We start from the raw sequence: 23,761 nt of genomic DNA, 5'->3' as shown, positions 1-23,761 counted from the left end.
TTGCACAAGAAAGGGAGTAAATTAGACCCCGGCAACTACCGCCCTATTTCTATTCTTAGTTCCATCTCGAAAGTGATGGAAAAAATAGTCTATGAACAGGTTGAAAAGTATCTTGCCACTAATAAATTATTGTACGAGTTCCAATCTGGCTTCAGAACATCCCACTCCACTGACACATGCCTCCTCTATTTGAGCGACCACATCAAACAAGAGGTGGACGCTGGCAAATACTGCGGCATGGTCATGCTGGACCTCCAAAAGGCTTTTGACACCGTGAACCACTCCATACTGGTTAACAAGCTAAAAGCAATTGGTTTCGATAGCACATCAGTGAGCTGGATGCAATCCTACCTGGAGGGGAGAGAACAGATGGTGGAAGTGAACGGAACACTGTCCCCCCCCCTCCCAGTGAGCTGTGGCGTTCCACAAGGAAGCATACTAGGGCCTCTACTGTTCCTAATATATGTAAACGACATGACTTCAGCCTGTGACTGCAACTTGTTCCTGTTCGCAGATGACTCAGCACTGCTGGTCTCGGACAGGGACAAACTGCAGGTTGAAAATGCCCTCAGCTCTGAACTCGGTAGAATCTGCACCTGGCTCGCTGATAACAAACTATCTTTACACCTGGGAAAAACTGAATCCATTCTCTTTGGCTCTATTAGTAATCTCAGCAAGGCAAATGGCTTCTTGGTTAGAGTGGGTGACAATGTTATCACACGTAAAGATGAAATTACCTACCTAGGTTCCATCCTGGAGGCTAATCTTTCCGGTGATAAAATGGCCACCAACGTAATCAAAAAAGTCAACCATAGAACAAGATTCCTCTACAGGATCTCCTCACTGGTCAACAAAAACACCTTGAAGACCTTAACAGGAGCCCTTGTACAGGGTTTCTTTGACTATGCATGCACCTCCTGGTACCACAGCACCTCAAAGGCCCTTAAAACCAGGCTCCAGACTTCCCAAAACAAACTGGTCAGGCTCCTACTTGATCTAGCCCCCCGAACCCACCTCACCCCTGCCCACTTCGACAGGCTGGAATGGCTTAGGGTCGACGACAGAGTACAGCATCTTGCAATGGGTCTGGTCCACAAGATTCGATACACCACCAAGATACCCATGTACCTGTCTAGATACTTCCTTAATGTTAACGAAGTCCACACCCACAACACCAGAGGGAGTGCAACGAACCATGTACAACCCAGATTCGGCACAAACAAGGGACTAAATTCTTTTCGCTCCTATGCCACCAAAATGTGGAACGCCCTACCAACTGTCATTAAGACATGCGAATCCCTTGACTCCTTCAAAACCGCTCTCAAAGGGCACCTACGGATGGCTGCAATTCGAAACTGGCCCCCGTAAAATCTGAATCCCCCCCCCCCGCCCCCCCCTTTTTCCCCCTCACTGTATATATTTCTTTTCCCTTTTTACCTCCTTTTTGATGAATTCTTTTTTGATGAATTCCTGTTCTGTCTATAGAAGTGTCTATTTGTACGTCTCTAAATGTTTTGATGATTTGAACATGGTGGACCCTGTTGGAAACAAGTGTAATGCTTAATTGGGTCGTCCACTCACAGTTAACAGCCTTTGTATTGAGTTTGTGCTTGAAATGTACTGTAATTCTGCAAACTGTTAATAAATTCTTCAATCAATCAATCAATCTCCTCCCAGTGGGCGACTGTGGCTCAAGAGGTAGAGCAGGTCGTCCAATGATCCATGGGTCGGCGGTTCGAATCCCGGCTCCTCCTGGCTACATGTCGAAGTGTCCTTGGGCAAGACACTGAACCCCAAATTGCTCCCGATGTGCTGGTTGGTACCTTGCATGGCTTCCGCCGCAATCGGTGTATGAATGTGTGTGTAAATGGGTGAATGTAATGCACAATCTATGTAAAGCGCCTTGGATAAAGGCGCTATATAAATGCACCATTTACCAGTGGGACGTGCCTCGAGGACCTCCCTATGGGAGACACTCGAGAGGCATCCTAACCAGATGGTCTCCTCCCAGTGGGACGTGCCTCGAGGACCTCCCTAGGGGAGACGCTCGAGAGGCATCCTAACCAGATACCCGAACCACCTAAGCTTGGCTCCTTTCCAAACGAAGAAGCAGCGACTCTACTTTCGCATAGCCTAACTGAACTTCTCACCCTACTGTATATCTCTAAAGGAGATGCCAGCCACCCGTCTGAGAAAACTCATTTCGGTCGCTTGTATACCAAAAGAATAATCATCTGGTCATGGCCCTACACGTCATGGCCGTAGGTGAGAGTAGGGACGAAGATTTCTCTGTAGACGGAGAGCTTTGCCTTCTGGCTCAGCTCTCTTTTTGTCACAACAGTGCGCAACAGCGACTGCAATACCGCCCCTGCTACTCCGATTCTCCGTCTGTCAGATATGACAAATAACTAAATATACAAAGAAATGACTGACATAACGTATTTAATAATTGTATACTTCAGATCTTAAAGCTTAAAGCTGATCTATACAAGCGTAGCTTGTAGATCGGCTATTTCCGCCCACTTATATATTTGAAAATGTATGAACGCCTCCCAACATGGAAACGAGTATGCCGACTATGCAACAAATAGCTGCGATTATAACTGCGATTAGTGGATTCTGTGATGATTGTGACAGACACACCTCGGCATACAGGCTTCCCTGTGGCTCCATGCGGAGACGCTGGTCGTGGTTTGGGTTCTTCTCCATCAGCTCTTCCAGACGTAGGAACTTGACCGCACACATTCCTCTCCAGTCCCGCCGGAAGATCCCGATCTCCAGCTCACGAGACTGTTGTTCATATGTAACCCCCCCCCAAAAAAACAAAAAACAAAACACATACAGTAGGTAACAGTATTGATTTTGACAGGACATTTTTTATTTGGTTTTAGTCATAGTCTTTTGAATAGAATTTCATTTAGTTTTTGTTTTAGTCTAGCTTTAGTCAACTGAATACGATGTCAGTCCACTAAATCTACAGTCGATTTTATTTTGTATTATTATTATTTGTTTAGCCCATTTTGGGCGGGACCCCCTTTTGGTGTTTTAACTAAGCATTATGTTATACTTTATAGCTATTGAAAAATAGCAGATCTACAAGCTCATAGCGCGCCACCGAGTGGCGCGCTGCGAGCTTGTAGGTCTGCTATTTTTGAAAAGTCGTGAAAATGCGGCACACATCTTTGAATATATATTATTTCAGAAGACTTTTTTTTATTTATTTATCAGGCCTAAATGGGTTAAGTGACTTTTCTACCTTTATTACACCATTTCACAGTCTCTATCATCAGTCTCTATGACACACAATGTTTTAGATTAATGCGATTGTCAAAACCCAGAGGTGGACATTTACTTAAGTAAATCTGTTCTTAAGTACAAATGTTGTACTCAAGTCAGTACTTTACTTAAGTACATTTACTTAAGTAAATTGAATTAAGTGTCCACCTCTGCCAAAACCTACTTTTTCATACAGTATAAGCCAGATGTAAGAGACAGATTTAAGGATAGTAATACATATTAGTCTGGAAGTGGAAACCAGATGAATATCTGGATAGATAAAGGAGCCCACCTGCTGGTCAATGACAGAACTACAACAACAAGAGCCTTTTGCGGTTGCTCCGTGTAATTACAGTGAGCTACAAGGGCACCGTATCCTTCTAGTCCTGCTGTTCAGTCAGTGCATGGATTGAAACCCTGATGTCAACTAAACTAGGCTACCGTTACATAAATTATTACAACAACACATCACTGATTAGGATGGAATGTACTATAGCCTACTATAGGCCTATTTCCAGTACATACAGGACTAGGCTATATTGTAAACAAGGTCCTTGACACTCACATATAGCACTGTTAAAGGACCACTTCACCACTTTTCAACTTCTCTTCCTATAATTGGTCCTAACTAATGTTCATGATAAAATACCACAATTTTTTCCTACTCAGTCTGTGTCTCATAGGAAGGCTGTGGGCAGTTCAGAAACCCGTCCACCAGTGACATCATTGATGGTGAATCCAAGCTAATAGAAACGGCAGGCTTTCTTTTCCTGAAAAGTTGCAATGCAAAAGTTGAAGCCATCGTTCTCACGATAATACAAATCTAAATATATTTTTAAAGAAATCTTGTCCGAACTGCCCAAAGCCCTCCTATGAGACACAGACTGAGTAGGAAAAAATGGTGGTGTTTTATCATGAACATTAGTGAGGACCAATTATATGAAGAGATGTTGAAAAGTGGTGAAGTGGAAATAACATGATGTCCTTGTATACAGTGTGAATATGCATGAAAGCATATATGTAAAATAGCCTATACATTTTGCAGGAAATGCTGAAGAAAACCTTATATTTTCAAAACAATGCAATACTGCCTCATCAAAGTTGGTATTGTGACTGTACGGCTATGTATTGTCAATCACTTGCATGAGAGGGGGAGAGGTGGTGGAGTTAGCTGCTTTAGCTTAGCAGACAGTTTGAGGATTCAATGGAGTTTGAGGGTTTTGTCCCAAAGCGATTTTTAATACTTTCCATTCGTTCAATATTTTTTTTCAACCAACACACACCCCACTGAGCAATTTAACCAACACACACCCCACTGAGCAATTTAACCAACACACACCCCACTGAGCCTCACAACACACACCCCACTGAGCCTCACAACACACACCCCACTGAGCCTCACAACACACACCCCACTGAGCAATTTTCGGCTTTTAGACTTCTAAATGACCGTCTAAAAACTGGGGTGAAAATAGTCTAAAAATGAAAGTTTTTTAGCAGTCTAGGCTAAGTTTAGACGTTGAAACAACGTTGTAAGACTGCTAAAAAACTTTTTAGACTATTTTCACCCTAGTTTTTAGACCATTTAGACGTCTATTAAGAGACTACAAAAATGGGTGTTCAATAATAGCATTGATTTATAATTCAAAATTCAAAAATAGAGTTAGGTGGTTTCCACCCAATTTTTACATTGTTGCTATATGTGCACCAATACAACTGAGACAGACGTATTTCGACGGTACTTTGAGACGGGCATCGATTAACGCAGACGCTGTTGCCTGGATCAACGACAGGTGACTGCTCAAGAGGGGCGCGACAATGCAAGCGTAAAAAAGAAGAAGAAAAAAAAGCTCAACAGAAATCAGGTCTAGTCAGTCGTGTCGCGTCGTGTGCACGGAACTAGCACGCGCGCGACAATTTCACGGGATCCGCGCCCGCATAAATAGTACGCTTGCGTTGACGCACCCCTCGACTTCTCCGTGCAAAGACGCCGCAGGTCTCATTGAAAATGAATTACTAGTAGGCGCATTAACCCATTTTGACCTGGGAACGATTCCACAAATGCCTTCTAAATCCTGACAGTTTTCTGAAAAACCCTATGTTTCTATGTCAGCCGTTCATTTTCAGGTCAAGGACCCCCAAAAATGTATGAAATTGGCCGCCGTCGACCCCCATCTGAAAATATGTTGTTCCAGGCAGAGACCCCCCCCCCCCCCCCCCTCCCCCAGAAGCAAAGATTTGAGTTCAAAACGCTCACTCTGAAAGAATATGTATTCAAAAGATTTGCGCCACATTTTCACGATTTTTCTAAAATAGCAGACCTACAAGCTTGTAGCGCTATGAGCTTGTAGATCTGCAAATTTTTCAATAGCTAAAGCATAACATAAATGCTTATAAAACACCAAAAAGGGGTTCCCGGCGGCCCCCAAAATGGTGTTAATCGCTGCCTCGTTTTTAAAGGATTGCCATTGTAGTGGATGTCGCCTACCCGCTCCAGGTGGACACAGAAGGTCTGGTGCTCCCACATCTGTCGGCTCACAGGTCTCCAGTGGGTGCGTCCCACCACTCTGTTATCCAGCCTCAGAACGGCACTGACCTCCACTGTATACGTTGCACAACAACCAGATGACAACACAGTCAGTCACCACTCACCACATTGCCAGGGGTTTTCTGGAAGGGGCATTGCAAATGGTATCCAAACATTGCCTATATTACCATGACCTGGCTGTACATGAAAATCCACCAAGAAATGTACTTATTGTATTATTTGTTTGTTTGTTTTTTGACTTTTTGTGTCCAAGGTATATCAAAGGGGATGCACTGCACAAGCTTCATGTTATTTTATAATATCACACCTCTATTCATATCTGTGCACTGTTTGGAAACCACTGGATTAAATAGCCATGCTAGATTTTCCATTAACTTGAGGACGATTCTACAAATGTCTTCTAAATCCTGGTTGGCACACGTCGGTATCGCTGTCGCCTCACAGCTAGGTTCGATTTCCGATGAAGACGTGTTCTCTCATCAGTGCCCATACCCTAGGTGGGGTTGGCGAAAGGGCCTTTCTGTGTGAACGGATTCGTCCGTTATCACTGTATTAAATATACGAAATCAACCGTTATCAGGACGTTGGAATATGGCTAATATGGCCATACTGGCATACTAGACATTGTGGTGTTTGGCTGTGTTCCCCCAGACTGCACGCATGCAGGGTTGTGCAGACATAGCCTGGTCAAGGACTCCCCCTGCTGAATGTGTCATTTCCAACTCTATTGTCGGGGCATGGAAACTAGGGGCTTCTAATATTTACTATTCTCTGCCTATCGGGACGTAACTCGGACGGCACTGAGTCTGGTCTGGTGGCCGTCGCAATGCTCGGCACGGCGACTCGCTCGGCTGGTGCCTCACGTCACGTGGCTCAAGGCCACCAGACACTGCGCGCCTCCGTCATTGACACAAAAAGCAAACGCTCCCATAGTCTCTCTTCCGGATTTCCCAGTATGTTGATTATCACATACTGGGGGTATTTCTAAGGTGCTGATTACGAACATTTTCTTGATTATCAGGTGATAACATCCGAAACGGGTGTCTGTGTGGAGTTTGCATGTTCTCCCCGTGTCCCCTAGGGTAGGTAGGTACCCTCACAAAAACATGCAGTAATCCAGGTTTCTAAACTGCCTCCCCCTGGCCAGCCGGGGCGCCTGATGGAGGGGAAAGGAACTGGTTGGAATAACGTGTTCCTTCCACAAGCTACTGTACGTCCCAACCGAGGAAACTCCCCCCTGTCAGGTGAAAAGAAGTGGCTTGGACTCTTCATGCATGGAAGGGAGCATGAGGTCAGTCCTTTGCTCTCCCCAGTTTGGCAGAGGCTGTAGCGCCCAGGATTACAGCCACAAATGTCAAAGTCTCCGTGAGCCAAGACATTGAACCGTTGAATATAAGTACTCACATGTATAACATACCACAGTTTGTATCTTTGTACCAATATACAATGGATACAATATACATGCATTCTAGCATGGCTTGTCAAGTAGTAGCATGTAAATAAGCATAAATGTAACTAAGCAATCGAACCCCTAATGCTCCTCGGGCAACATAGAGTATATGAATACATTCAAAACGTAAAAGGCTTATGGAAGAAGCACTTACAAGAGAGGCTCCTGTCTGTTGTTCTGTCTGGCAGTTTAGGACAGTCATCGTCGGTGATGTGACCGTGTGAGCAGTCCAGGGGAGAGGTCATGGGAGGCATGTGTTCCACTGGTTCATCCAGCAGATCCTCACATCCAAGAAGCCTAACTTCAAGTTTACCTGGAGCAACAGACAGTGGTACAACCTTTTATGGATTCGTGTTTTTTTTTAAATCTCTTCCGGTATTATTGAAGGGAGAGAGAGCACATTACAATTATGACATCTTTAACCCATTTTGGTGTTAGCATTATGTTATGCTTTAGCTATTGAAAAATAGCAGATCTACAAGCTCATAGCGCGCCACTACGAGCTTGTTGGTCTGCTATTTTTGAAAAATCGTGAAAATGTGCCTCAAATCTTTGAATATATATTCTTTCAGAGTTTCTAACTCAAATCTTTTCTTCTGGGAGGGTCCCTGGAACAACATATTTCCAGATGGGGGTCGGCGGCCAACTACATATAATTGTCGGGGTCCTTGACATGAAATGTTGAGAACCACTGATATAGAAACATGAGGTTTTTCAGAAAGAAATGACATTTTAAAAAGTCATTTTTTAAATTTCGACGTCAGGCCTAAATGGGTTAACATGTCAGGGCTGCACAATGTTGATTAAAAAGAATAGAAAAACACATCACAATAGACAGAGAGTACATGCTATGCGCATGCATAAAGTGAGTGGCAAATCAAGCGGCTAATCGAGTGGCAAAGTGAGTTTAGCGCCGTTTAACGGCATTTAATGCAACAAGATATGACTTTTCTGTTTGGATGTACAGTATGTATGGGCAGTCAAGGCCAGAAAGTATAATTTTTTGCCACTCAGTAGGCGTTCCCATAGACATATAAAGTAAGACGCCCCTTTCGGCTCTGGAGCGTATGTGCTCAAGGGAGGGCAAAAGATTCACGAGATTCCTTGCGAAGCATGAGCGTGCGTCACAGAGCGCATGTTCGGGTCTGATAAGTCCCGGAAAAGATGTGCTGTGATTGGCCACTTGAGTGGCAGCGTGACGTAGTGTGCCGTCCACTCTTCCGGCGTACCAGTGTACCGAGTGGCGCGCTACGAGCTTGTAGATCTGCTATTTTTGAAAAGTCGTGAAAATGCGGCACAAATCTTTGAATATATATTATTTCAGATGTCAGGCCTAAATGGGTTAAAAACATTTCACAAAAAAAAAAAAAAAAAAGGAAGGAAGGAAGAAAAAAAAAGAAAGAAAAGAAAAGAAAATCCGCAAAATAATATGCAGTCTTACTGCACATGCCATCTAGATCTAGCTACCGTGATGATACCAGTTAAGGACGCGGGCTTGGTGGAGACGACGCAGGAAGAGTTGATGAGGGAGGTGAGCAGACAGAGCTTCCCAGGAGGAGGAGGAGGTGATCCGGGCAGGGCAGGCTGCTCCTCTCCGGTGGTGGTGGCAGCAGGGTGGTGGTGGTGGTGGATGTCGGGTTCCTCCTTGCACTGCTGCTCCTTCATACACCTCTCCAGGGAGAGCTGCAGAAGACTGAGCTTCTGGGAGGACTCCTGCACACGAGAGCCAGCCTATAGCAGGACGGTATACAGTAACGGTGTGTTATTTGTCTCTCTGTTTGTGTGTGTGTGTGTGTGTGCAAGAATGTTTTCCCCTGCAACTATACGGGGAACATATCTTTTTTTTTATGTTTTTTCCATCCCCACGATTTTGTAACCCATTTTTTGAGGGGCGTGCACAGCTGTGTGTGTATGTGTGTTTGTCTGTCCGTTTGAGCACGGAATGTGATCAGCTGATTGGCTGAGTACGGAATGTGCTCAGCTGATTGGCTGAGTACTGAATGTGCTCAGCTGATTGGCTGAGTACGGAATGTGCTCAGCTGATTGGCTGAGTACGGAATGTGATTTATAATGTGATTTATAATGATGATGTGTGATTTTTTTCACCCGCTGCCAATGGCCTATACTAAGCTGTAATTACTCTCCCTCTGCCAGCCTGGGGAGAGCCCCGAACTGAGCTCATGCTTCCTTCAATGCAGTGAGTGTCTTCTTACTCTTATCAGTTTCCCCGGTTGGACGTAGCGCATGAGTAACACGCTATTCCAGGAGAAGGAGAGAATGTCCGCACACTGTTGAGTAGCTCCCACTGGACATTTTATTTGATAAAGGATGACAACGGTTCGACCCCTTATGGGTCTTCGTCAGGTATATATATACCTGACAAAGACCCATAAGGGGTCGAAACATTCTCTCCTTCTCCCGTACGTATCTTTTTGTTCAGCACCTGAACGTCTTTTAGAGATGTGCGTACTTTCCTTTGGATTCCGTTTCTAACACGTTATTCCAACCAGTTCCTTTCCCCTCCATCAGGTGCCCCGGCTGGCCAGGCGGGAGGGCAGTATAGAGACCAGGGAACATATCTGACCAGTCTTTCACTCAGGTATTTTCTGGTGAGCTGCGTTGTGGAAATTGTCCCCCAATGGACATTATTTTTGCCCTCACCCACCCCACTTTCCTCTGACATGCAGTCATTATAAATTGCACAAAGTATAATTGCAAACTGCTTCCTCGCCTGTAATTAGGCATCTATTCCAACATGTATGGGATTCACACTGTGATTACACTTGAAGAAATCAGATTTCTGTTGAAATAGGATTAGCTTTCAGAATAAAACGCCTAGCTAGATAATCTCTCTCTCTCTCTCTCTCTCATACCAGTGTTTATTTCGTCGACTAAAACTAAGACGAAAAATACCTTTTTTCACTGACGAAAACTAAATGGAAAGTAAATGAAAACTAAGCTATGATGACAAAACTAAGACTAAATATACTGACAATGTCGTCAACAAATAAAAACTAGACTAAAATGTTAGGAAGGGACTAGTGGACAAGAGATCCAGTATAAATCCTTTTACACTTGGTTGCATGCTGAAAATAGCCAATCTACAAGCTCGCAGCACGTGAAAACAAGTGTAAAAACAGTCATTACGATGGCATCCAGCCCCGATAAAATACATTTTAGTCGACTAAATCAACTGTAGATTTAGTCGACTAAAATCTTATGATATTTAGTCGACTAAAACTAGACTAACACTAAAACATTCCAGGTGACTAAAACGTGACTGGAACTAAATGAAAACTATTGAAGAGACTATGACTAAAACTAAAATCAAAATGTGCTGCCAAAAACAACACTGTCTCATAATACCTCAACGAGTGCTTTTTGGTCCAGCGATGAAAGTCCTTCCAACTTCTTAAGCACGTCTTTGGCAAGCGCCAACACGTCCGTCTCTTTCTGGATGTAGTGCTCCAACTCCGCCATACGAGCATCCAGGGAGCCGGCTGCCACTGGAGAGGACCCTGCAGCAGGGACGGGCACACATAGACATCAAAAGGGGGCTTCAGCCCCTGCCCTTTTACCCGTCTGTAAAACAACTCTCCAGACCACGAATGCAGCATTTACTATGGTGAAAGAAATGCAAAATGCCACTCCTTTCCTTTCCATGGCATGCCGGAAAGGCAGCATTCAGGAGAATTGTTTTCCCGAAGTCTCCTGAACTTGAACGCAGCATTTTGTTATTGAACTAATTTGTTTCGAAATCCATTTCGTACACACCGCATCTCCAGTAGATAAAGAGTGCTGGGTTGCGCCCCGAAAATAGCTGATCTACAAGCTCTCGACGCGTCGCAGCGCGGCGCGTTGTGAGCTTGTAGATCTGCTATTTTCGCTACTTTGGGCCAAAAGTTCCCTCTTATGGGATTTCAGCCCCTTGCCTCTCTAACTCTCTGCACGTGCCTGCCCTGCAGGATCCAGATCCAGAGAGAGATGCAGTCGCGTAAGCGTGGATTAAAATGTTGACTGGGCAAATTAGCATCGCGAGGAGGGGGTGGGAGGATTTAGAGGAGGTGATTTTGGACACGTTGGCTACAACAGAAATGTGCACGCACAGGGCGAGTGGCTGCCGGATGTCACTAGAAAGTCTGGTGACGCGAGGTTGGTTACTGCCAACGTATAGGCTATATTTTGTTGTCTTTCTTGTTGTTTCGCCCCAGCATTTCAGAAGCTATAGCTACTGGGCAAGATCTCAATTGACTAGCTGCATTCATGGCCCTGTGCCCGAGTGGCCCAATTGAGCAGTGGTTTTCAACCAGTGGTCCTGAGGGGGCTCCAGGTGGTCCTTGAGGGGGCTCCAGGTGGTCCCCAGCTAAATGATGGAGAGTTTTACGCTCTCAAGAGTTAAATTATTGTTTACCATCTGCATTACTTAATTGACACAAAGTCTACAGAACTATAGAGTGTAGAAGAATTGTTATTTTTGTTGAACATTTGCGTTTTGAGTTATTTGTACTTTACTTGAGTATATCGAGTACTTTTACTTATACTCCACTACATCTCAGAGGCAAATATTGTACTTTTACCCCACGACATTAATTTTAAAACTTTAGTTACTAGTTACTTTGTAGATTTGGATTATTATTATTATTACAAAACATTCATTAACCACTTCAGTCCTATATACGTTTCGGCCATTTGAAAATAGCCGATCTACAAGCTCACAATGTGTCGCATCACGACAAATTGTGAGCTTGTTCATCTGCTATTTTCAGAAGATTTTTAGACATTTAAAAACTTGAAATGAGACATTCTGCATAATGAGTACTTTTACTTTTGGTACTTTAAGTACATTTTGAGGCCAATATACTTTTGTACTTTTACTCAAGTACATTTTGAGGACTTTTACTTTTAACAGAGTATTTCTATATTACAATATTGATACTTTTTCCACCACTGGCAATGCAGGTGTTGGTATTGAAGGCACCCATTCCAAGAGGCTATTCAACGCAGTGTAATTTTGGAATAATTTTCATTCTTTCATAATTCAAATAAATAAATCGCTAAAGCAAATCTGCATCTGGTTAGGATGCCTCTCGGGCGTCTCCCTAGGGAGGTCCTCGAGGCACGTCCCACTGGGAGGAGACCCCGGGGGCGCAGTTGGAGGAAACACATCAACTCACTGGCCTTGGAACGTCTCGGGATCCCCCAGGAGGAAGTCACTAATGTTGCCCTGGAGAGGGAAGTCTGGAGCTGTTGGCGCTGTTGCCCCCACGAACCGACTACGGATAAGCGGTTGAAGATGATGTATGGATGGCTAAAGCAAATTTCTAAAGCACACATTCTGCTATCCTCCAATTGTGTTGCTGTATTAAGAATCCAAACATATACTATTCCATAGCAAGTTGAAGTGTACTTTCATATGAACATTTTTTTTTGGAAATACTTGGTTCTTGCTGCATCACAATGAGAACAGACATCATCCGCATTGACTAATTTTAAATAATTTGCAATCAACAAAAATAAAAAGTGAATGCAACCCCTGCTTAAAGGACAACTTTAGTTTTTTTCAACCAAGGTTCATGTTTTAGGTTGTTATTAGAGAAATTAAAATATGAGTGTTATTTTTTTTTTCATTTGCTGCTTTCTTTCGTTTTAGGGATTTTAGCTGTTTTTGACAGAGGTTCGGGGGCATTCGAGCATGGGGCTAAATATGTATTTTTTTAGACCATTTTATAGCGATTTATTTTTTAATTATTTACTATAGTCCTAATAAACCCCATGAAATTTCATCTGGCCACAAAAAAATCACAGGATCTACTGAATGTGAAGGTAGCCTACTGGGGGGGAAGCCACACTGTGTGTCATAGGCTCAATATGTCAGTTTGACACATTCAGTAAATCTTGTGATCTTTTGTGGCCAGATGTAATTTCTTGGGGTCTAGAGGGGGGGGGGGGGGGGGGGTCCTGAACCTTTAAGGATGTTTATAATGATTAACAAGTCTAGTTTTGTATCTTTTCAGGATAACGAACAGGATTAATCATTGCATGGTATGGGAACAGTTTAGAGATGCAGCAAAAAGCTGTTATTTCACATTCCACAACAATTCGATGTATTGCATTATACATGTACTTTGTCTTGTATTCATTGCTTGCTTGTATGTTGTATTTTATGTGCTATGGACTTCTGTCTGAAATATAAAGATGACATAAAATTCCTGGTTGAAAACAGCTGTGAAAGCAGGACACCATGGGCTGACCTCTGAGTGTTGTGTTATGGTTGCAGCCATCGCCACCTCCAGCCTGCTGGGTGACTTTGATAATGTGCATTCGGATCAGCTCGATCTTGGAGCGGCTATCCTGCAGCATCTGCTGAGCTGTGGACAACATCATGATCCTGGTGGATACAGGAAAAACAACAAAGCTTTGCAGTCTTTACACTATACCGTCACCAGCTAGGGTTGTTATTCCTGTAGTATAGTTCAATAAAGGAGGAAATAAGTAGCCTTATATACAAACACAAATAAACCTTAAACTCATATAGGCCTATACGCCTGATCCTGTTTCAAGTCGGAACGGGCAAGTGATAAATAATCATCTCTGTCTGTATGTACAATGCAACATTTAATTGGGGCGATGGATGCAGGGGTGGGGTTGGTGGAGGAGCGACACACAAGTGGGGGAAGGGGTTAAAACTAAAAAGTAAACGTTTTTTTTTTAATGTTAAGAGAGAGGATAATTAATAGTATGACTGTGCATTTCACATACCTCGGGGGGTGATCTGCCTTCTCCTTGCCGAATAAGGACTTAATTTGACATCCTCCTCGGATAGAGACCTCTCACGTTGCTTGGACCTTCACTATCCTTGAAACAACAAGTCCCCTGATGTTATTGCACGTGTTTTGTTTTTTTAAAAACCAGGGCTCTCCTCCTGTATGCGTCTTTACATGTTGTGCGCGTATATATAATGATCTCACGCATCAGTCTTTCCTCGAGTTGTGTTTTTTTGCCTCTCAGTTGGTGCCTGTTCTGTGATATTGTCCATGATTTCCATTTGCATCTTCTTCATCAGCCCACCGTTTTAGTGTTTACGGGGTTTTGGTTTTGACTGCAGGGGGGGATATGATAGGATAGTTCCTTCGGGTGCCAATGAACACCGCTGCTGCAGATGGGATCGTCCTAGCCTTGGCTCAGTATTGGCCAAGGGGGAGGACCACGTTGTTCCACTAGGGGCTGTCACCAACCAAAAAGACAAACACTGCTGTTGTATTCTCTCCGTCCGCATGCAGGACAAGAAAAGGGCACAACAATTCCTTATTGCTTTAATAAGAGATCCTTGTTGTGTTTAGCTTGCTTTGATCCCTGCACGCACGGCAGCCGTGTACATAAATCAAACGGTTTAAACAGCATGCAGCATCATGCAGGCAGAGGCTGGTGTTTTATTAACAAATCCATCATGCATGCCCCCTACCCTGACTGAGCCATTTCAGTTACCAGCCTATACGGATTACGGGGTACAGGGTTAGCCCACAGTCAGAGAGCTAATAATAGAAACTTGTAACATGCATTGCATTTAAAAACAATACGCATTTCTGTCTTCTGTTCACTCAGTATTTTCTGGTGGTGCAACATGCACATGGTGTTGTGGAAATTGTTATTGTCCCCTTAAAATCACGAGAGAAATATTGTAAACAAATTAGTCAATGAAAGTCAGAGGGAAAGTGAGCAGAAAGGAAATGGACATGGTGACTAGTGCAGTGGGAGCTGGGTATTACGGGCACACTTTTATCGAGCTTTATAATGTAGGGAGGCTATATCTATAGTAGTAGGCTACGACCGTGTCGCTTGCCGATAATGTTGGACGGACATAAATGCACTAAGCCTATGTTGGCTCGGCAAGCAAGCGTGCAAGCATCATATGGTGCGATAATGATGATGGGTCCTGGGCTGCTATATTTATAAATTAAACAATTCATTAGCCGGAGCCAAAATTGTGACTTCGGGGTAAAGTCATCTTTTTTTGTCCTCATGCATGCCTTAAAGCTTGCAGAATGAACGGAATGTTTTTGACTAAACAAAATCAACCGTGCATTTATCATACCAGTCAGATGGAATTAATTTATATAAAAATGGTGAACATTCATTTAATTTTCGGTGAGTGTTATTATTATTATTATTAATTATTACTTAAATGTTAATAAAATAATCCTTCACTCCCACCAAAAATGAGACCTACTTTGAGAGGCGGAGCTCTCGTTCGTATCGTGGTGCTCTGTGCTTTGCGTGCTTTGCTCCGCTTTCCATGTGTCTCGCGCGCGCCCGAAAAAAAGAGAGAGAGAAAAAAAAAACAGCGGATCTGCAAGCTCACAGCTCGTGGCGTCCGCGACGCGCTGTGAGCTTGCAGATCGGCTGTTTCCCGGGCGCGCGGCTTTCTTTCGCGGCGGCGCGCCTTAGTTAATATGAAAGGAGCGGTGTTGCCATGGCTTGTTGTTATAAGCGACTTTGGGCTTGATTTTCCTCATATTGGTAGTTTTTGGAGGTAGGCCTACTTATAACTTATTTATTCTAGGACTGTATGTTTTTTTCCCTGTCTTCTTATCTGTATTTTGTCTCTTTTTAATACTGACCCTGGGAGCTGATTGATTGAAAATGCACAGTATGTATGTACAATGCTTACCCTTTTTTTTTTACAGGGGCCAGTTAAAAATGTCATCCGTCCGTAGGTAACCATTCTCTTTGAGATTGGTTTTGAAGGAGTCTAGGGATTCACATTTCTTAATGGATGTTGGTATGTTGATGTTGGTTCCACATTTTAGTGGCATAGGAGCTAAATTAATGTAATCCATTGTTTGAGCCAAATCTGGTGTTGTGATTGTGGACTTTGTTGCTGAGCTTTCATAATAATGGCAAATAAAGTCTATTCTATTAGAGTTGCGGGAACTTGCTCGTTATTGGGGCTTGTTTCTAAAGTTTAGTTGCTTTTTTGGGCTTGTTCCTAAATGTTGCTTAAAGTGGTTAAAAACATTTTCATGTCAAGCACCCCCAGTCCAGATGTAGGCTATTTGCCCGCAGACCTCCCCATCTGAAAATATGTTGTGCCACAGGGATAAAAGATTTATGTTGTTTCAAAACTATTCCAAAATGGGTTTTTTTCCCCAAGATTTGTTTTACCCCCTCGCCTTTGAAAATTACATCATATAATATGGCAGCCTGAGCCAAGTCTATGGACTTTTAAAAGTTTGATTAGAGCACTTATATGATGTAAATCGAATGCCAGCCAAGTCTATGGATTTTTTTTTGCATGATGTATATTTGTATGTCTTTAAATGTGTTGATTAATTGAAAATGGAGTACCCTTATGTAAACAAGAAGTGCTTTTTCTGGTTGTATCCTCTTAGCAGATTTTGTATTGACCTGTACTTTCCTTGAACTGTTGTTACTGTACCCATTCTGCTGGTACATTTTTCAATCAATTAATCAATCAATCAATCAAACAATTAATCAATCAATCACTTATTTTATGGGCTTGATTTCATAGTCCTGGTTGGTTATTCTCTTCTCTCGCAGAATCTGGCAACCCTGGATAAGGAGGCTCGTGCGCGAGCCGCTCGAGCGCCCGTGTGCACTGTGACTTCCTTGCCGAGCTCGAGCGTCTCTCACTCACATTGTGTTAGAAAGGCGAGCACGTTGTCGAGAGAGAGAGAGCGCGCGCGCCTTCGTTCCTCTTGCACACACATTTAACCAAGGCACACAACTTTACGGAGCGGGCACTAGAATCCTTGAATTATCTCCTCTTCACAAGGGAGAAAACGAAGCTTAGAGAACGCGAGCTTTTCGCATTTAAAAACATTTACACATTTTCCCACCGCGGCGCGAGGAAAGGAAAAAAAAACATGTCGGCTTCGGCGGCAAAAGTGAGTAAAAAGGAGCTGAACTCGAACCATGACGGAGCGGACGAAACCTCCGGTAAGACATCGAATGGCGGCCTTCCTTCTTTCGTTTCTAACCGCCATTTTCACTTTTCTTCCCCCTAGCCGCCCAGAATGTGTGCATTTTAGAGGCTATATGTTTGGCGGCATGGTGCATGCGTGTGTCCGTTGATTTGTGTGGTCCGCAGATCTAGGCTTTGTGCTGCGGGTGCGGTGCTTTATTGCGTACATTACATTTAGCCTCGCCGTGGTTAGCATCATGGCTAAGCTAACTCGTTGATTTTTAGCATGCTGCTAGCATGCTGACCCCCGAGTTGTTTCAACACAACACCGCTGCTCCCCCGGAGCAGGCCAACACCGCCGTTTTATTAACAGCCTCGGCGTGTTGTGTGAATTTGAACGGAGAAATTGACGTTCAGTTCAAACGTTTTACCCTTTTCCACCCCGTGAAAATGTGGTGTTTTGATGAAGCTCGCGCCGACGAAAATGTTGAAGCGAAGCGGCCGTCAACCGAAGCTAACTGGTGTTAGCATCAACCCAGCATGGCCGCTTGTTATTTCACACGGCTAGGCCGAGTGATTGAATGAAGAGAACGTTGTTATTGGGGCTATATCTTAAGACTTTTGTTAGTTGCTGGTTCGTGTGCCGTTTAACCCACGTTGACGATTAACCCGAGCAACAAACGTAAAAACAAAAAATGAAAGCTACCTCTTTCATTCGTTGTTAGCAACGAATTAGCCTAGTTAGCAGCAGTGTTGTTAATGGCTGACGACGTTTGTTGTGTTGCTCACATCCCGCCACGATTAAAACGGAACGCTTTTTGGGGGGTTTGCAATGTTGTCACAGCCTCGTTGCGAGAAGTTTTTTGTTTTAATTCGACTAAGCTGCTACACCACACGCTGCTATTATGTGGCGGTTTTGTGTACGTTTTTAGGCCTTTGTGTGTTTAGGCTAGTGATCGGGAGTCGAGAACAGACAATCGTGTGTGTGCAGAGCCAGAGCAACAGACGTCCCACATTTAAACCACGCGGCCTTCTGGGTCTTAGCCGGCAGGATACGCTGGGTGAGATCCCCGCTGAACTGGGACACTCAACCATTGGACGCTCGCATCCCCTCCACTGTTTTGACCAGTTTGTTAGATTGTTGCCCGTGAAAATCGCATGGCCGTTTTTTGTTTTTACCATGGTGTTGTGTTCGTGTAGGCGCCTACATTTAGCTACTGTTCTTGTGTACTGTGAATGTTATGAAACGTATTAACCAATTACGTGTTATTAAATATGTTATTAAAACTATGATTTTTGTATAGAACGTTTTCACTTCCTGATGATTTAAATGGAAACCTTAACACATGTCTGTTAAAATGTTGTACATGCAAGTGATGCATTTCCCTTTTTTTCCTACAGAGAAAGAGCAACAGGAAGCTATCGAACACATTGACGAGGTTCAAAACGAAATTGACAGGTAAAACCCTTGAAGCAAAATGTATAAATGAATGAGAACCTTTAAGGGGATGGTCAGGTTGTTGCCTATTGTCAGGTTTGTGAATTCTAGTGTCCACATGTCATACTTTTTTTCCCAGGTTGAACGAGCAAGCAAGTGAGGAGATCCTAAAAGTAGAACAGAAATACAACAAACTCCGTCAGCCGTTCTTTCAGAAGAGGTCAGAACTGATCGCCAAAATCCCCAACTTCTGGGTCACCACATTTGTCAACCATCCACAAGGTAAGCTTTTGAACTTGTGTTCACTCTTACATGGCCAGAAGAATTGTGCAAATTATATCGGTGATGTAGTTGATGCTCTCTGAATACATGCTAAACACAGGATTTTGGATCAAAGTTTTGTAGTAATAAACTTAAGTTCAGGCTCTAATGATTATTTCTACCTGCAGTATCTGCTCTACTGGGGGAGGAAGATGAGGAGGCGCTTCACTACCTGAGCCGGGTGGAGGTGACAGAATTTGAAGACATCAAGTCGGGCTACAGAATAGATTTTGTAAGTATTGTTTACACGGATCACTTCACATGACTGATTAAACGCCCTTCCCCGTTTTAGGTTGCATTCTTATCTCTGCCCTTTGTGTGTTCTAGTATTTCGATGAAAATCCGTACTTTGAAAACAAAGTGCTTTCCAAAGAGTTCCACCTGAATGAGAGCGGAGACCCATCTTCAAAGTCGACGGAAATCAAATGGAAGTCAGGAAAGGTATGTGTTAATTGAGCTACATTTGGTAACAATTATGCTGGTGTACACAATGCTCGTTTACATAATCAAGGTAACCACTTGAGGCATTCGTCCCAGAATCCCCAGCCAGGGAGGACTACAGTTAAACTGGCAAGATGTCCATGTCTAATTCTGGCACACCCACAGTAATATTGATGAATGTATCTGTCCCTTAAATTAAAAGTTATTTTCTTTTTTGCTTTAATGATTCCCCCCCTTTGTGTGTGTGTGTGTGTGTGTGTGTGTGTGTGTGTGTGTGTGGCAAAATATCAGACGTGCCAATATACATCATGGACGCTTTATATTCTTTGTCTTGTTTGAAGGACCTGACCAAGCGCTCCAGCCAGACGCAGAACAAAGCTGGTCGTAAGAGGCAACATGAAGAGCCAGAGAGCTTCTTCACCTGGTTCACGGACCACGCTGATGCCGGGGCTGATGAGCTGGGAGAGGTCATCAAGGATGACATCTGGCCTAACCCCCTGCAGTACTACCTGGTAGGTAGCTTTTGCCGTCTTGAATATCATCTGTGATTTTTACTGTTAACTGTTGGCCAGGTCATGGCTATTGCACCTATGGCATACGTTTTGACTCACTTTCAGTCGCGGTTAAAAGTGAACATTGCACCCCTGCTGGGATTTGAATCTTCAGTTGTTTTAGATCTGAGCTGCTTGTTCTATGTAGTTTCAAACTTGTACATGTTTTCATGGACATTTTTGTAGCTGTTCTGCCTTGGTGGGTTTGAAGTGAGAACGTTGAATACTTACATCTTTAAGAATCAACCTGAGCTCCTTGTAATTTACATTTCTTTAATGTCTAGGTTCCTGACATGGATGATGAGGAGGGTGAAGGTGAGGATGACGATGAGGACGAAGAGGGGTTGGAGGACATCGATGAGGAGGGTGATGAAGATGGAGAGGAAGATGAGGAAGATGATGGCGAGGATGGAGAGGTATGGATGCCATAATCTTTAACTCCTGTCAGTATTGGCAGTTGTATCTGTGTACTGTCATGACTGTTAATTTCTTATTTTTAGGATGATGATGGAGAAGATGACTGAGAGATGACGTGGATCTACCAAGACCCTCAACCTTTTCTTCCCTGTTTGGTTTTTCACCTATGATCAGGAGCAAGTTTATTTTTTTGTGTGCTTCATCTCCATTCTGAAGCCTCTCACCTGTTTGTGCCATGTTTAAGTTCTCCTTTGACTCATCTAAAGCCAATGGCACTTTGCCCTGACTTGTTAATAACATCCCCCAAATTCATCTCAAAAATAAAAATGTACAAAAAATAGAATCAGCACGGCATCCTGAGTAGAATTTGAAGTCGATTTACACAAATTTCCTCCTGGTTAAGGTTGTGTGGTAAATTAACTAAAGCCATGGTGTAGTGACCTAGTGCTAGCAGACCTCCAGTTTTTGTTTTTTATATATATATTATTTTCTTCTGTTGGGCGTTAATTCCTTGAATAAACTGTTATTTTTCCCCTATGTGGTTAACAAGTACCAGCTCATTCCTATCACTTGTAATGTTAGGGGGCTACGCTGGGGATGGGTGGGAAGTAGACTGGATGGTCTCTAGATGCCGCCTACATAGTTTAGATTTCTGCAGATCTAGAGTTTGGACAGAAATTATCGTATCTTGGGAGGAACTCTTGATGGCCACAAACAACTTCCAGGCTATCCAACCTCCAAGTTGCAGTTCAATCCATTGACAACCCTGTTTGTGAGACGAGAAAATTCAATCTGATTGATGTAAACAAACTAGCTAATGTTGCACCTCTACAAAAGCTTGGGTTATCCCCTCTGTCCACACGAAGGCTTTGTTTCAGATGAATCCACTGTAATGAGAAACATTTTGTCAAACTCCACAAAGGCATGATTCAAATAAGTTTTGATCTACAAGTGCATTACCTGTGCGCTCATTGCCAGGTGTGTGATCAAAGTGGTTTTGGGCACAGCACAGGTAATGAAGGTGTGACACACTAAAAATCATAACATGGAGATTGACAAGGTTGCTCATACAATGGTGACTTTTTGTTAGACTTGAAAGAGGATAACCCTAGATTTCTGTAGAGGTCCAAATTGGTGAGTATTGTATGCAATCGAATTGAACTCATGAATAGGGATATCAATGGAAGGAATTAAAATAGCCTTGCAGCTATCTTGATGAATTGGTGTGCAGCGGGACAAAATTAGGTTCTTGATGTTTTCTACCTTGAGTATATGGATGTTATGTAAATTTGCTCAATTCAGTTTTGTCAGAATTACTTGGTAAATCTTATGACTTAAGAGACATGAAGTCCAGCATTTCCCCCACTTTGGGTGCATACTACCCAAGGAAGTAATAATGGAGCTAATTATTTTTGTCCTTCCATTTTTTTTGCTGCATTGTTTGGATTTACTCTTGGAAAGTGAAGCTGCATGAGTTTTACATTGTTCAAGTTCGGACTGTGATGTCGGAAGTAAATATAAATAAAGGTGACATCTAAAGGCCGTTGGTTTAGGTGGGGACTGGGTTGTAAGGGAGAGTTGTTATTTTGACACCATTTCTATGGGATTTTTTTTCATTGTATTGTTTTACAGATATCCATTGAGGTTTGAGATGACATTTTTAATAAATAATAAAATTGAAAAAAAAAAAAGCTTGTAAATTTTGGCCCCCACTGCTTCATGGGAAATATGACCTGTTAAACTCATGGAAATTGCATTGAAATCACCCTTTTCTTTTCCGCTGGGGGGAAAAAGAAACTGTTTTAAATTTGAGGTGTACAAGTTGCTTTGTTACAATAAAACTTACTGTGTATAAATGTGTGGGACTCTTTTAAAGAGGACAACATTTTATTAATGGAAAAATGTAGGCACTGACATGTCTTAATATACAAACTGAACAAAACAATCAGCTCATAAAAGATTTTGGTGTGACGAGCAGGCTTGATGCAAAGTCTTCTCTTAATAATCGATGGGTGATTAGAGCCACAAATGTCTGGTCCGATTCCTCAAACTTCTTTCTTGTGATGGTCTCTGGCCAGTCGCTGGGTTGAAACGCCCAACCTAAAAGTGGTTAGTTATTAGTTACCATGCGTTTTCATAATATTATGTAAGATAAATATTGCAATGTGCTTGTAGTTGTAGCAGGCAACTACTACTCGCCTAGATGTGTTTTACACCGCGGGCAAGTGGCCACCGTCCAGGAGTATCCGGGGTACCAAGAGAAGCGCTCGTCCGCCGGCCAGTGTTTGGAGACGTTCGCCTTCCTGAGTGTTATGACTTCGAAGCGGTGCCCTTGGGGGTTCTCGAAAAGTTGCACGTTCACCCGCTTGTCTCCGATCAGCGTGTCGTTGCAGCTAGACAGCGCCAGGTGGCTGGGGACATGATGTATGTCTGCCGCGTACGCCAGCTCGTGTCCGCATGCCCTGCACAATACACAAAAGTTCTGTCATTTGGATTCCAAATCCGTTTTCAATGGACTGTTTTCATGTTGTGCACTGAAAATAGCCAATCTATAAGCTCACAGCGCGCTGTTTTCGGTTATTAGTTATTTTAAGATAGAGTAATTAGATTCGATGTAGGCCTATGAGTATTTGTAGTAGTGGTCAAACGAACTAGCTATAGAATGAATGTTCAAACGCGGATATAGAATGAATGTTCAGAAAGCATCTTCTAAAAAACCTCTCGGATATTTCACTAAAGGAAAAAAAAACTCAATCTGCAATTTCTTCCAAATGTGTGGACTGGTCTGGAGCGGCTAAAACACTCAAATTTAACAAGTCACAGATTGGGTCTTTCTTGGTCTATAAAACAACAGTCATATGATCAGATTTTATTTTGCTTTAAAGTTTAAACCATGCCTGCACAGTATCAACTTGTCCCCCTGGTGTTGTTGTTCTTCCACACCACAGGCTGCACCAGAATCGAACCGTAGACACAACAACAGCCAGAAGTAGAACAGCCTCTCCAGCTGTTGTTGAAGACATGGCTGCATTCGTAGTAGGCCACTCATACCTTCAGCACATGGATGGAGGGGGGGAACAGCCAGGAAAGGAAATGGGGAAAAACTAAACTAGCTTTGCTACTTTAGTATGTGGCTCGTCAATGTTCCATCGTACGGCGGTGTCGTCGCCCCTAAAAAATAACAGATCTACAACCTAAAAACGAATCGCTGCGTGGCGCGTCGTTAACTTGTAGATCTGTGGCTATTCTGTGACAAGCAGTTGTTGCCATGTCCGCTTGTTATAAGCGGTTTTGGGTTTGTTTTTTCTCCAAAGTTGGTTGGTTGGTTGATTGATTGAATAGTTTATTTGACAGAAATGTAAAAACAGCAAAAGGGTACATTTAGTCACCTTAAAAC

The 23,761-nt window shown here is 43.1% G+C and overlaps 3 protein-coding genes across 3 annotated transcripts in view; 1 reads left to right on the top strand and 2 right to left on the bottom strand.

Annotated features, from left to right (window-relative positions):
- LOC306934426 (serine/threonine-protein kinase N2-like) overlaps positions 1-13,655 on the bottom strand; it is a gene marked incomplete at both ends in the record, with an annotated part of 33,214 nt that extends 19,559 nt beyond the window's left edge. Inside the window, 7 exons of the mRNA XM_079516995.1 lie at positions 2,644-2,790; positions 5,226-5,248; positions 5,743-5,880; positions 7,429-7,587; positions 8,753-9,005; positions 10,641-10,792; positions 13,526-13,655. Coding sequence (XP_079373121.1) covers positions 2,644-2,790; positions 5,226-5,248; positions 5,743-5,880; positions 7,429-7,587; positions 8,753-9,005; positions 10,641-10,792; positions 13,526-13,655 — 1,002 coding nt within the window. The remainder of the gene's footprint in view (positions 1-2,643; positions 2,791-5,225; positions 5,249-5,742; positions 5,881-7,428; positions 7,588-8,752; positions 9,006-10,640; positions 10,793-13,525) is intronic.
- Positions 13,656-16,875: 3,220 nt separating this feature from the next.
- seta (SET nuclear proto-oncogene a) lies at positions 16,876-20,901 on the top strand. Its single transcript, XM_079515511.1, has 8 exons — positions 16,876-17,231; positions 18,598-18,655; positions 18,774-18,916; positions 19,084-19,187; positions 19,283-19,396; positions 19,738-19,908; positions 20,232-20,363; positions 20,448-20,901. The coding sequence occupies exons 1-8, from the start codon at positions 17,159-17,161 to the stop codon at positions 20,469-20,471; spliced, it is 819 nt and encodes a 272-aa protein (XP_079371637.1). The 5' UTR covers positions 16,876-17,158; the 3' UTR covers positions 20,472-20,901.
- On the bottom strand, positions 20,535-23,516 carry LOC306933334 (protein cereblon). The gene is made up of 3 exons (XM_079515512.1): positions 23,262-23,516; positions 22,564-22,826; positions 20,535-22,464 (listed from the first exon to the last, which is right to left on the bottom strand). Exons 1-3 carry the CDS (start codon positions 23,411-23,413, stop codon positions 22,310-22,312), a joined length of 570 nt encoding a protein of 189 aa, XP_079371638.1. The 5' UTR covers positions 23,414-23,516; the 3' UTR covers positions 20,535-22,309.
- Between the last annotated feature and the right edge of the window lie 245 nt (positions 23,517-23,761).

This window comes from Electrona antarctica, assembly GCF_951216825.1.
Source record: "Electrona antarctica genome assembly, chromosome: 12".
NCBI lineage: Eukaryota > Metazoa > Chordata > Actinopteri > Myctophiformes > Myctophidae > Electrona > Electrona antarctica.
The sequence above is the reverse complement of the archived record's forward strand: the minus strand, read 5'-3'. Positions and strand labels throughout refer to the sequence as shown.